The 15,236-nt window shown below is 36.6% G+C and overlaps 1 protein-coding gene across 1 annotated transcript; it reads left to right on the forward strand.

The window, feature by feature from the left end:
- The first annotated feature begins 3,077 nt into the window (after positions 1-3,077).
- On the forward strand, positions 3,078-15,128 carry LOC141653517 (asparagine--tRNA ligase, chloroplastic/mitochondrial-like). Its single transcript, XM_074461302.1, has 15 exons — positions 3,078-3,501; positions 3,610-3,678; positions 4,264-4,374; positions 5,723-5,827; positions 6,489-6,626; positions 7,025-7,105; positions 11,271-11,348; positions 11,434-11,502; positions 11,584-11,658; positions 11,770-11,853; positions 12,257-12,343; positions 13,042-13,137; positions 13,228-13,302; positions 14,242-14,368; positions 14,776-15,128. The coding sequence occupies exons 1-15, from the start codon at positions 3,148-3,150 to the stop codon at positions 14,889-14,891; spliced, it is 1,665 nt and encodes a 554-aa protein (XP_074317403.1). The 5' UTR covers positions 3,078-3,147; the 3' UTR covers positions 14,892-15,128.
- Positions 15,129-15,236: the final 108 nt, after the last annotated feature.

The raw sequence follows: 15,236 nt of genomic DNA on the forward strand, positions 1-15,236 counted from the left end.
TCGACAGAGAAAGGCCCACTCGATAGAGTACCCAAAGACTCATAAAACCGTAGTATTACAGTTTCGGCCTCTAGGGTTTCGGCCGGCCTCATCATTGGGCTCTCATGAGTCCAATTTGGCCTCCACTTGTTCACAACAAATCGAGATAGAATTTAGTTGAAACCCTAGGTTGCATGACGACATAAATATCGTGTTACAAATCAATAATACATCCAACATAAATTTTAATTAAATAATTCCAATTATATAAATACTCTCTTATTCTTATAAAACATTAAAAATATATTTTCCAAAAATTAACGCATCATTTTTGTCTAGCAGTAAAATTATGGCTATGAGGTCATAACTTTACTAACCTTTAAATCAAACAAAGTAAAACCATTACCGAATGACGACCTATACTATCTAATCTTCAGAAGATCTTTAGTAAACGAATCGTCTCTTCACAAGTCTCTCATCTTGAGTCTTGTGGTTGTTATTTGATCTTGATCTTGAATATTACGATCAAATGTCTTTGAAGTTGTACCTCCTTGGTCCAAACTTCAAGTTTGCTTCTTTTTGAAGTTATACCTCCTTGGGCCAAACTTCAAGCTTGCGTCATTATTTTTTTTTATTTTTTTTTTTTTGATGACGAGGGGGTTGAATCCCCCCGGGCCCATGCATTCCCGCACCACCACATGGACCATGTAAGCCACCCCTTTCGGAGGCTGCAGTGGCCAAGTGATCATCGCCCCAGCTGGTAGTCGAACCCGGGACCTCTCAACTCCTGCATTTCTGCAAGTTTCAAGGTTTAACCCGGCTACCACTGGACTAACATCACTTGGTTAGCTTACGTCATTGTAATTGTTCCTTTCTATATTAAGACTTGAGCACACAATTACACGCATATGTTTATAATATTAAGTCCACATACAAATCATTACTGTCATTATCAAAACAACTAATTAGGACTAAAGGTCCAACGCCCGCACATCATTTTACTTAATCCCGCACTTTTTCCCCCTTCTTCCAAGTGTACCCCTCCCATTTCTCATCTCCAACCAGAGAGAAACAAGAAAAATGAAAAAACCCAATTATCAATTTCACCCGGCATCCCTCACCACCCTCCCTGCACCGACATCCTCCCCCGCCACCCTCCCAGCACCGCCAATCGCCCCTCCACACCCCCATCCACGCGCCGACCATCCCTCCACCCCCGTACCCGCGTCGACCACCCCTCTCTGCGCGTATCCCTGAGTCGACAACCCCTTCCCCGAAGCCGACCATCAATCCCTGCTCCCACCTGCGCTTACACCTACAGCCATCGCCGCACTCAACGACACGCGCCTGCAACCTACTACCACTCGACGCCGAACATCAATTAAAGCGACTAAAGGAAGGGGGAAGAGAATAATATCACAAATTATGAGATGTGAATGGGTGGTCGACGATGCGCGAGGGAGGGGGTTGGTCGACATTATGGCTGGCTAAAAGATGGATCGACGGCGCAGGGAAAAGGATGAGGGTGATCGGCATTATGGTCGACGATTTGTAACGATTTTAACTTGAGATGGGTGGTGGACGGCTTGTGGTTGTCGGGATTGGGGATAGGTCGTCGGGCTGGGTCATGGGTGGTCAGGGATGAGGGTGGTCGAGGCTAGGGGCTGGTGCCGCCTGGTGGTCAGGGATGAGAATGGGTGGTCGGAGATGGTGAGTAGGATAGAGGGTTGGTGTTATTTTTTTTTAAATGAAGGGTAGTATTGGAATAATAGAGTAAAGTGTGTGGGATATAGTCAAATGTTGTGCGAGATTTAGCAATTGCGTAATATTTTGGTCGCGAATAAGTGAGCTAGTGAATGCGGAGGAATTACTAGAGCATGGCTTTGTAAATTTCTATAGATAAATTCATTGTTCTGTCCCCTTATCCACAAGTTAGATGGACAAGTTCAATTGACAGAATGATTATAACATTTTAATACTACTATTATCATAGACAAATCTCCATAACTTGTGCAATTGTGAAATTAACCCCCATAACTTTTACTTGGAGTGATTAGGCCCTATAACTTACATAATAAGTGAAATTAAACCCATTTATCAAAATCTCACGAGAAATTCAATTTATCATATCACAAAAGTAAAAATGGTTATGTTCTTATGAAAAATACGAAATAAAAATTTTAAAAAATTAATCAAAACTCTCACCAAAATATCATTATATACCAACAGCTATAACAACACGTGTACATATAACATACTAAAATCATATGTTTCACATACTAAAACCATTTTTTTACATACGTATGTAATTCGGTATGATTTTTTTGAAAAAAAAAATAATTAACAATTTTATGTGTAAACTTTTTTTAATTGTCGAAAAATAGAAATATTTGAATCTTTTTTTACCCTTTTTTTATATTTTTTTTGTCATGAAAATCTTTTATTCCGACTTCTGATTTTAACACAACTACCTAACAAAATATTTTGCAATTGAAATTTTTTTACAAAAAATTGAAAAATCTGTACTTTATATAAAAATAATAAATTGTTTGATTTTCGTAAAATATTTTTAATTTAATTTTATCTAATTTATGCTAAAAAAATTTGATTAAATTTTTAAAACTTTTATTTCGCATTTTTCATAAAAAGATAACCATTTTTACTTTTGTGATATGAATAATTGAATCTCTCGTGATATTTTGATAAAGGGATTTAATTTCACTTATTATGTAAGTTATGGGGCTTAATCACTCCAATTGAAAGTTACGGGAGTTAATTTCACAATTGTACAAAGTTATGGGGGTCAATACCACTCCCCCACAAATTAATGGCTTCTAGGTTTTCGGATGAGAAATAGGAACCAAAAAAGAGTTGTCTTGGCTAAATTGACAAATTAAACAACCCGGTCTCAATTACATACCCGCACCCGAACATATAAATTGACCCAATTTGATCTGACATAACCCGGCTTGACTCGGACATAATCACATAACCCGGCTTAATACAAATCGTGTTATTTCAAACCGAAATGACGTGACCCTGACCCACACCCGACTCAATTGACCCATTTGCAAAGCCCGCTTAGCTAAAAACCTTAACATCTTGAATTCAGTCAAGTGGCCAACATCATCGTCATCTTCATCACTAAGAAAAGAGCTCTCCACAAAAATGGCGGCCTTCATATCTCCCGCCTCTTCTCTCCGCCTTAAACCCTTCTCAACTCTTCGCATTCTCTCGCTCCTCCCCATTAAACCATTTTTCCCCAACTCACCCCAAACCCTAATTTCTCCAACTCTAATTTCCCCTCTTCTATCTCCTCCTCCTCGCCGCCGCTTGTGTTCCCTAATATCCGCCGCCGTAAAGCTGCCGGAAACCTCGAAAGTCGGCGAGTTTCGAAAAAGATTGAAAATTTCGGATATTAAAGGCGGGTCGGATGAGGGTTTGGGTCGGATTGGGGAGAGGTTGGTGGTTCGTGGATGGGTTCGGACTATTCGGGTCCAAAGTAGTGTTACTTTTATCGAGGTTTTGATTTTTGATTGAGATATTATGACTATGGTGCATTTTTTGTCATTAATGAGGAAATTTGGTTGTTGAATGTTTATTGAGTTGACTTTTGTGAATTTTGATTAGGTTAATGACGGTTCGTGTTTGTCGAATATGCAATGTGTGGTTAGTTCTGATGCTCAAGGTTATGATCAGGTAAATTTTTGTGTTGTTGAATGAATGTTTATTAGCTTGGTTGTTGATTCATTGCAGTGTTCTTGATTGATAAATCAGTGTATCAGCCAGTGTTGGAAGTGAGGGAGGCTAGTAGGGTCACTCACTTCCTAATGAAAAATTTGAAATTTCCGCACTCTTTTCATGATTTACCTTACATTATTAGTTCGCCCTCTAGATGTAAATCCTGGTCCCACTACTGATAAATGATAACACTATTCTATTTTTTTTCAATGTCAAAATGAGGTTGCTTCTGGGTAGAATATTGTGTAATTGTGGGTGGAATACTTGCACGAGAAGGTGAAAAGTATACAACTTTGTGGATTTGTGGAGAATGGATGATTAATTTGAGTGAAAATTTGTCGGCTGTAGAGGGTTTGTTTATGGGAAGGTATTACAATTTTCTGACTAGGGTGGTTATAAGTTGAGGTGAGAAGTTAAGTATCCGAGCTCTGGTTTTCATGTTTGAGCTGAGCTAAAGTGAAACTTGAGTCAATATTCTTAAAGAACAGATGAGTAGAGGGAAGAAGTTAAGTATACAGTCTGATAGTTTGTTTCGATTTTTAGGTCGAAGCCGGTTGCATTGCCACAGGTGCATCAATTTTGGTCGAAGGCGTCATAGTTGGAAGCCCGGGATCTAAGCAGAAAATTGAGTTAAAAGTTGATAGAGTTGAGACGGTAAGGAATATTCGATTGCCACTGTTTTATTTATCTGTGCTGCCGGTGCCAATTAGACATCTTCATTTAATATATAGTAATAAATAATAAGTTCCTCGATTCTGGATAAGCACTAGTTACAAACTTCGTCAGTGAATTAAATACGTGCTAACTGGTCTTTGTATGCCTACTATAATAGATTTTCTCTTGCTTTATGTTGTTACTTGTTCGTCATAGTACTTGGTTATGTTCTACTTCGAAGTTATTGCACTTCGAAGTTATTGCAGGAAAATCTTGAGTTTAAAACAATTTTTTGGTAATGGGTGGAGGAAGCTCTAAATATTGAAAATACCTAGGTCTATAAATTAGAAGGCAGCTGTCCTTAGAGAGCTTTGATATAGTTAAAGATTAATGGGAGGAAACTGAACCATTGTGGTGAATTTACCGAACTTTCTATTCAGGATACTATAGTTAAAATCATTCGACAATCCAAAATGTTAATAGTTGGAGAGAATTTGGGTCCATTGTTCTTTTACTTTGCTCTTGGTTTTTTCTTTGTGCAAGACTTTGTACACGACTATGTGCGGGAAAGTTCTTAAAATTGGTCTTATGCATCTGGCTATGCTACAGAAATTATATTTCTTAACATGATGCGAAATGGGCAGCGGAATAACAGATGAAATACAACAAAAAGGATATTTGCCTTGAATTCATGGGTAGAATTCAAGTCAATGGGATATTTACTCGGTGCTAGACCTATAACACGAGTAATGGGTGATCGAACTCAAGACCTATTGAGTTACGATCTAGTTAGACTCGAAACGCGTTGAAAACTAACGGATTTTTGGTATGTAAATTACATACTCAAAAACAACAAAAACACAAGTGTTTTCTTTTCTTAATCTTTCATATATTTCTGAATTTCCTTATTGTTGAAAGCTCATGGCCTTATATAGGCAGCCAAGGCTTGAAAAACATAGCTAAGTGAGGAGTTGTCATTACTCCCTCACTAATTACAATCATAAAGCTAGTAAAATGAAAGGTCTAAAGTAATTACAAACTTATTGTATACATTATTTGCAATAAATAAATAAAAGATGGATCATTTTATTAGCTTCAAATGTGGCTGCCTTGGACCGTGTGCCATCAGCTCCTTTGGGCCGTATCCGTACTCGTATCATAACATGTGCTGGCTTTTCTTCTTTAGTTAAGTAGTCCCAATTTGTACACAATTTGGGGATAGTAACTTCTACTTGTGAGAGCAGTATCTGTCATCTCCATTAAGGAATGGGGATATTTTTGTCATGAAGACTTGTCTACTTCTACATGCAAAAGTTATTGATGTTGACACCTTGTTTGGTTGTGTCAGGTTGGTAAGAGTGATTTTTCATTTCCCATTCAGAAGAAAAGCGTCACCAGAGAATTTTTGCGGACCAAAGCTCATCTTCGCCCTAGAACCAATACTTTTGGTGCGGTATGGACTCGCCTTATGTTTCACTAGAAGGGAGATATCCCATCTTCAGTTGTCATTTACTTGTGCTAAGTATTGTGGACAAAATATTCTGCTAAGCCTTGCAAAGTTGAAGAAAGTTGCTCATGACTCTAAAGTTGCCTTTGTTTATATGGAAATGGGGTATGGAGTACAGAGTATGTGGTAGAAAAAGGGGAGTGTAAATTATAACGCCCATGTTTTTTTGGTACGGGCGTACGGCGGTCAGCTGAACTTAACAATTAATTGCAGTATTTTTATAAATTGAATGAAATTGCATACAAATTTAGCATTTTTTTCATGGTTTTGCGACATTACAGAAGTTACTTTGCAAATTCATGATGATTCATGTCAGCTGACCCTAATTCATTTTGGGAAGAAGGCTATGTTGTTGCATAGTCATCACTTGGGAGTACTTGTTACGGGGTATTATTTTCCAATATGAAACATGTAAAAGAATATCAAAATATATATGATATTGTAGCGTTCACTTTATATGTTGTAATTTTACTTCATGATGCTGTGCGTACTATTCCACTGATTTGTTAGAGAGCTTGATGTGGCTCACTTTTTAATCTCACATTTGATAAAGAATGCAGTTTTGGCGTCTCAATGACAATTATTTTTTGATTGCAAGCTGGTTTAGGTTGCAAGAGTGAGGAATGCTCTAGCGTATGCAACGCATAAGTTTTTCCAAGAAAATGGGTTTGTTTGGATCGCAAGTCCCATTATCACTGCTTCAGATTGTGAAGGTGCTGGTGAACAGTTCTGTGTGACTACTTTGGTATGCATTGTATACCTCTTGTTTTGGTGCATGACGTTTAATTGGATTTCAATTCAATTTACTGGAGACCTGAGGGTTTTAAGTTGATTTGGAGAATCACCTTTGAAATGTGCTTGAGCTTGTTATCTGTATATCTTTGAGGGGCTATCGTTGACTAGATAGTCGGCACATTGCCTCTTATCTTACACTATCGAGATTCCAAAAAGGCTGATTCCAAAGCTTCATGTCAAAATGTTGCAGCAAAATTATTTTCCAGCTTTTCAGCCTCAAGATTCATTCATAATCTATTTATCTCACTAGTATTCTCTTCTGAAGTGAAACAGGATCTTCTATTCTTTCTTGTAAAGTTGTAAGCTGTGAAATGTTGCTGCAAGGGATTAACAATGTTTTATCTACAGATTCCAACCTCCCCTGAAGCTGTGGGTTCTTCTGAAGCTACAATCCCTAAAACAAAAGAGGGGTTGATTGATTGGTCCCAAGTGAGTAAAATCTATATTTGTTTTGCAATTGATTGACAGAATTTAAAGGCTCTTATCTGAAAAAAAAAGTCCAGTAGCGATGTTACTAAGTAGTCTCCCTAATGTATTGCGCATGAAATCAGGCCTCTATCTCGAAGTGTTATATATACTTGAAATTGAAAATTATAGTTTTTGATTGATTTAGAACCGATGTGTACACGAAATCAGGCCTCTTAAAGTGTTACTCTAGCACTTCACTTAGCTGCCGTGTCGCGTGTCGGACACCTATCGTGTCCGACACGATACCGACACTTCGACATTTCACTTTAGACCGAAAAATTGAAAAATTTGCACAAAATAGCTGTATTCGACACTTGACACGTGTCGGAGAGTCGGGGTAACACAGTTTAGAACATTGATTTATGATGAATAAGTGGATAATGCCAGCTTGTTCATTTGTTACAATTGTGTTCAAGTCTGTAAGAATTTCTGTTGCTATAACCTTCAAACTATAATGAACCTTATAAATTATAATGCTCAAACGCTAGACGAATGAGTTACTTGTTATGGTGGCATGCCAATGAACCTTCAAAGTTCAAACTATAATGGGAGTTGTTCATTTAAATGCTTTCAAAATTGTGAAAATTGAGTTTTTATCTCTCTAACTAGTTCTATTGCCCGTGAAATTCACGGGATACTTTTGTCTGATTGCGTTTGTTGCGGCATGAACCGTGAAATTCACGGGACACTTTTGTTTGTTTGTGTTTGTTGCGGCTTGATTGCTTTCATGTGTTGTTTTTTTTTTCCATATTTTGGTAGGGTGTAGCGGGTTTTAGCGTGTGCTTGTTTTTTTGAACTTTTTGTATTTTTCAACTTTCATCGCCAACATTATTTGGTACGTTTTAAGAAAAACCCATTACTATATTCGTGGTCATTACAATAATAATATTTTCAATAGTTTTTATCATGTCTCAAAATATCTTTTTACGTGTGTGATGGAGTTTAGTACAATCTCTTAAATCTAAAAATGCTTCATTTAGTCTTGTGTTACTCAGACACGCCGACGAAATTCCTGAATTTTTAGGACACGCCGACACGGTCAACGGTGTGTCTTGACCAACATAATAGACACGACACGACACGGCAAAATTTGTTTCTAGTCCTACAACTTTTTTATAAAGAAAATAAAATAAGAATAAAAAGACATACACATTGGGCCCATATTTAATAGTCGTAGCCTATTTAATAGTTCTTGGTGGGAGAGAAGTCCAAGAGGTATTGCCTATTGTTCACACTTGTCAAACTAATAAAAAAAAGTAAGAAATTAAAAAGACACACATATTGGGCCCACTACCTATATTATACGGAGTATTTTTTAAAAGAGAAGTTACTATGTGTCATTCACTCAGTCAAATTAACAGTTCCCCATGCAAGTAAAGTTCTAGTAAAAGCAATTCCCTTCCCTCGTAAACATAAATTAAAGATAAAAAGTCATCGTCATCCCCTCCGCTCCTTCAAGCTTCTTCAATGGCGCCCAGGTAATCAATCCTCTTCACTATGACACACTATCACTGAGCTCGCCCATCCCAACGAACCAGGCCGCGAACGAACCCAGTTCTGTTTCGATCGAACCAGTTCGTGTTTCGTGGGTCCGAACACCGAACCAGGTAACCTAGTCCGTGTCAGTGTCGTGTCTATCAAGGACGTGTCAGACACGTGTCACGTGTCGTGTCGGCCACCGTGTCGTGTCCGACACGCGACACGCCACTGACCTGCCGTGTCGAAGTAACACAGATTTAGTCTAGTAGGTAAATAGTGTTGTTTTTGTTGTCGTCCCTATTGAAATTATGGTCTCATCTCTGGTGGTTTCCTCCACCTTAACATCTTTGTCCCTTAATTTAGTCTTGCTACATTTGTTACATGTCTAATTACGTTGTTACTCGAAAAACTATATTAGGTGAATCAGTTGTAGTTGTACTTGGTTCGCTTTTCCTTACACAAACAACTTTTTCTATGTATGTAAGCAGCAATTAAGCCTATAACAACTAAGTGAAGGACAAATCAGATGAAAAATTAGGTGAAACTGAAAACACTCCATCTTAAGGAGTAATCCATTGTGTAGCACAGACTATTTGTCAAATTCATCTACTCCATCAATTCACCTAAATTTAGAGTTGAAGGCTCTCTTTATTTGTAACGGTCAAAAGGATACTATTAGCATTTAACACAATTAAGAGGATAAAATTCCACCGGCCAAAGACCAGTTATTAAAAGTAAAGATCTAAAAAAATTCAAAGTTATAAACTCTGATAGTAAACAAACTACAATTCAAATATATGTCAGTTGAATACTTTTGAAGCTTTCGACATAAAATAAGTCACCGCTTTTCTTTGTTTTCATGAATTATACAGTGTCTTTCAATATTTCAACTTCATTTACTATGAAACAAAGACAAAAAAAAAAAACAACGCACATGCATTACCTCTACAATCTCATTTACAGATAAACATGTTTTTGTACATCACTACGCCTTGAATACTACTTTATCTTCAAATGTTCCAATGACGATATAACTGATGCTTAGCCGAGGTACCTAGAGAATCATAACAATTGTATTTTAAAATGGTGTAATTTGTCCAAAAATCATTTTTTTTTTTGTTAAATAAAGGTTAAGACGGACTCACAAATTAAAAGACTAATAATATGGACGCGCAAACACAATTAAGTGTACCTTAACACACAGAAGAGTGATTACACATCCCTTGATGATCGGCCTACAAATTCAAAGATGAACCACGATTAGGACATTAACATATTCACAATTGAAATCTTTTAAATCTAAAACTCCAAGCAATCTACAAACACAATTACTCACAACTAAACATGAATTTGGACATTAAAATCCTCAATGCTAACCCCACATATACAAAAGTTATTACCTTGTAGATGGTTATCGATATCGGATTCTTGAATATCTAATTAGGAGAAATAATTATTGTCAATTACAAAACCGCGAAACATTATATAGATTAAAAAATTAAAAAGACTACTCAAATGCAATGATTCTAACAAAATCAAAATTTGAAACACTGGTAGATCTAAATTTACCTTGAGAAGATGGCAAAGTAGTTATTTCACTGACCTAAAGTTATTCATTGGATTAGGAGTATATATGGTTCACTGTAAATGACATAATAATAGCCGACGAATTTCACGTCATAACTCATAATCAAGACTATCAAGCTTAAACATATGCATTTTTAACAACTTGAACCGTCTTAAGCTTAAGGCGGGTTGTGCCGTCTTAAGGGGGACTTAGGTTTTGTTTATTGGTGGAAAAAAGGAGGGTATTTGTCCTGCAAAAGGGAGCACACAAAAGGAAAATAGAATTATAATTAATTAAGTGCATCCAAAATACAAAAATGTAAAGTGTAAATATACTAAAATTATTAAATAGAAATGTAACAAATTTAGTGCATCCCAAAATCAGTCCTATGTCATTAGTTTCTTGACAGTGCAAATTAGTGAAATAAGGAGCAGTTAGGACGATAATAAGCGTTGCGTATAGCGATCAGAGGAAGGCTACAATCATCAAATATGTAAAATCAATCAAACAATAGCTATTAAATTAAATTATGCAAAAACATGAGATGAATCAAATAAAATGAATAGAATCATACCCGTTTGTTAACCTGGACCGTAGCACAATATCAAGGTCGTAATGCGGATTCCGTCCAAATATTGTAGATGATCAATATGCGTAGAAACGGTTGAAAAAATTGAGGAGATAGATAAAGAGTAAAAATATACTATGATGAAGAGTAATAATATACAAATGATGTGAGTTAATTGAATTGTTATTAATGTTGGGATCGTTTTTTTAAAGATGAAGGTGGAAAGTACTCCATTAATGGTGACAGCCGTTTTGGGAAGAGGGAAAGTTTTGTTCCTGTCTTAATTGACCCGCTGCCGCTTGGAAGTCCCGACCCCAAAATCTAACGTGATGTCTAAGGAGTAGGATGTTTGTTAGATTTAGACGTTGACACGTGGCGTTCAAGTTTACCCTTTTTATATTATTTATAGATTTGATATCTCCTATATGCTTTCAGTATCCTACCAATGATGTTCATCTAATATGTCAAGAACTATTAATTTAAATCTAGCAAGTACTTCGTTTATGTGTCAGGATTTTTTTGGGAAGCCAGCATTTCTGACAGTCTCAGGCCAACTTAATGCTGAAACATATGCTACAGCTCTTTCTGATGTAATGACTTCCTCTGAGCTGCTCCTCATGTTTGCTCTGCATATCCCCATCTTGCATATTTGATATGTTGTTGCCATTCTGCCAGGTATATACGTTTGGCCCTACGTTTCGAGCTGAAAATTCAAACACTTCTAGACATTTAGCTGAATTTTGGGTAATTTATCTGAAAATTTCATAACATCTTGCAGCTGCCTGTTATGATTTTCCGTTCTGATGTTTGATTCATTGGTTTTAGATGATTGAACCAGAACTAGCTTTTGCGGATCTCAATGTTGACATGGCTTGTGCCACTGCTTACCTCCAGTATGTAGTATGTTATCGTGCGCACCCCTTGTGATCACATTTCACTAATACATGGATTTTGGATGTGATATTGTGAAATACAGATGAACGTGTAGTTTATTTCTTATTTCTTGTGAAGGTGAGGTACATACTTGAAAACTGCAAGGAAGATATGAATTTTTTTAACACGTGGATTGAAAAAGGCATTATCAAGCGATTGAATGTAAGATATCTTGCTGAACCATGCAAAAAAGTTATTTTTGTGGGACATTAGGCTGATTATAATTATATATCACTCCATTTCAATTTTATAAGCCCATTTGACAAGGGTCATTTTAAGAAAATATGTCAAAGTATCATATTGGCCTTGACTTCATATTTTAGGAGTTTGTTCAATCAAGCTAGAGAGTGTGTAGGCTGTTTAAATATGAATATTAGTGATTTGATTTATTAAAGTTAAGAGAGGCACTTAAAATTTTGGTCATCTTGATATGTACATGAGCATGATAAGAATAAAACCAAGGGAGTATTACCTTCTTTGCGTGTGTTATGAATTTCCTGTTAGATACTTTTGAATTTGATGTATGTTACAGCCTAACATTTCTGAAACTATTTGTCATCTGCAGGATGTTGCTGAGAGAGATTTTGTCCATCTAACTTATACAGATGCTGTTGACCTCCTTCTAAAAGCTAACACAAAATTTGAATTCCCGGTGCGCATTTTCACTACATAATTTTTCAATGAATCTGATTTGTCTCTGTGGTTGGAGAGAATGGAGTGGAGGGGGAGGGGGAGGATCCATTGGGATGATGAAGTTTGACTGTACTTTTCTTTTGTCTTTTGTCTTTTTTTTGTTTCTTTTACCTTTCTTTCGCTGATTTTTCCAACATTTTTAATTGAATCTCTTCTTTGTTATCTTTCCGTTATTTTGTTTTCCCCATTCTCTTGGAGTTGTTTCATTTGAAGCTCTTATAAGCTCTCATTGAAAAGGCTACATTCTCTTGTGTTGATGATTTTCAATCAGATTTTTTCGCTTCTCTAAATCGGCTCCATGAAGTGCTATTTTACACTATTGTAAAAGGATACTCCCTCCATCCCGGTCAATTGTTGTCCTTTGGTGTTGGCACAAAGACCAAGGAAAGAAGATGGGGCCAATTACTAAATGACAAGTGGACCAAATTGTGTGTGAATGATCAAATTGCTCATCAAGTTCATTCTTAAAATAGAAAGGACAACAATTGACTTGGACACCCCAAAATGGAATAGGACAACAAATGACCGGGACAGAGGGAGTACTTGTTTGCCATACACAAACCTTTATTTTCTAGACTATTGTATGTCTGACTTCAGTAAAAAATAGGATTTGTTATGCCATTTAGTTTTGCTTAATCGTGTATGTTATCTCTATAGGTCAAGTGGGGTTGCGATCTTCAAAGTGAACACGAGCGTTATATTACTGAGAAAGCCTTTGGTGGCTGTCCTGTAATAATTAGAGACTATCCTAAGGTAAGGATACTTGTTGAGCAGTTGGTTGATTGTGTTTTGTGCCTGTTAGTTTATGATGAAGCTGAAAACGGTTTAAAATGCGGCATTCAGAATATAAAGGCATTCTATATGCGGGAAAATGATGATGGGAAGACTGTTGCGGCTATGGATATGTTGGTTCCAAGGGTAATTCTCTATACCTGTCTAATTTTATTTATTACACTAACATACCGTAAGCTACGTCACCTTATCGTCACATGGCTATGACACTTGGACATTTCAATTCAAGAAAAAATCACATGTAGAGTTTCATACATAGTTGAGTCTTACACTTGGATTTACAGTTATGCACACTCGAACCTGCTCATAGTTCTAAAGTCTGAGTAATATACACTACACTTTAACCATCCTGATAGCAAATTCAAGAACATGAAGAATGACGTAGATCCGTAGATGATAACTACTTCAATTCAATGTCATATCAAAGTTCGTAGTGGTTGGGGTCTTTTACTCACCTACTACTACATAATCTGTATATTTTAAATTATTTGATGGTGTTGAGTAGTCTTGGCCAGGTAAAACGTTCTCCAACATAGTTATTTGTGAATTCTGCTTTCTGAAAATGGAACATCCTTTGAACTTTTGAATATAGTGGAGAATCCTGGAGATAAATAAGGCATATATTTATAAGGTCGTCACTAAAGATAATCTAGTGGGAGTTCAATGGTAAAGCCGCGTACCTCTCTCCACCATAAGTTTGAATCCTTGAGGTTGAGTTTTGAGGTTGTTTTGAACCGGGAGAGAGAGGGTTCAGGCTGTGAGATTTTTTTTCAGTTGGTATTTCATAAGACGGGCATATCTGATTTAACCTTAAAACGGGTCAAATTGTACCCCATTTAGATTGATGGGACAAGCTTTTTGCTAGTCCTAGGCATTCTACTTTTGTCTCATCTGACCTGTTTTAAGTTTAAACGGATAATGCCCGTTTTAAACTAGAATTTGTGATTTTTCTTCCCTGTCACATTAGGATCCTATTAGGCCCCCATTTGGCAGTTCCTCCGATACTTGTAGTCGATGGTCATAAATGGATCAGTCTTTTGACTTTGAAATACATGTGTACGACAGGTAGGGGAGCTTATTGGTGGAAGTCAAAGAGAAGAGCGACTTGATTTCCTTGAAAACCGTTTGGATGAACTGAACCTTAACAAGGAAAGCTACTGGTGGTACCTTGATCTACGTCGTTATGGGTCAGGTTAGCTTCCAGTGTTTTGTTTACTACTCAGATACACAGTACATAACATTCAAATGTCAAAGAAATGGATTTGTCGATGAGACCTATTGGCATATTAATGCCAAGGGTTGTGAGGAAAATGTAAAAAAAATCCAGGGTTGTGACGACCTTGACTGTGAATGTTTTGGCTAGTCAGTAGTGGCCAAATAAAAATAAATTGATTGATGGTTAGTATATAAAAATATGTTAAAATGGTAGAATAATTTCTTAATCAACAACCCAAGAATGAAAGATTGTTTACTTTCAAAAAAAAAAAAAGAATGAAAGATTGTTGATGAAGATGGTCGGCCTAAAACTTTGTGGTATGTTAATTGCTATGAGTTGCGTGTTTAGAGTCATATTTGATACACAAATTCTATGATCTGCAGTACCTCATGCCGGATTCGGACTCGGTTTTGAGAGGCTCGTTCAGTTTGCAACGGGGATTGATAACATAAGAGATGCAATACCGTTTCCCCGCTCACCTGGCTCTGCTGAATTCTGATTCTTAAGCTCAACATCTTGAATTTTTTTAATCGCAAATTAGCAATGTCCTATTGTTTTGTTCCAAATTCATATAGGTGTCTTTCCTTCATACTGTTAAAGAGAGAAAAGCTGGAGATGCAAGTAGAAAGCATTCCAATCCCGAATGCTATTTTTTATCTGTTTTTGTGTAAAAAAGTTGGTACATTTTATAATGCTGTATGATTTTTTAAAGTAATGAGAATCTCATTTAATAAAAGCAGTCTGTTGACAAATTTTGGTTAGTATCACTGAATCATTTACATTTCTTTCATTCCAATTATTTGTTTACTTTGATTAAAAAGAATAGAAAAAGGTGAACAAGTAA

Source organism: Silene latifolia, chromosome 4, assembly GCF_048544455.1.
Source record: "Silene latifolia isolate original U9 population chromosome 4, ASM4854445v1, whole genome shotgun sequence".
Lineage (NCBI taxonomy): Eukaryota > Viridiplantae > Streptophyta > Magnoliopsida > Caryophyllales > Caryophyllaceae > Silene > Silene latifolia.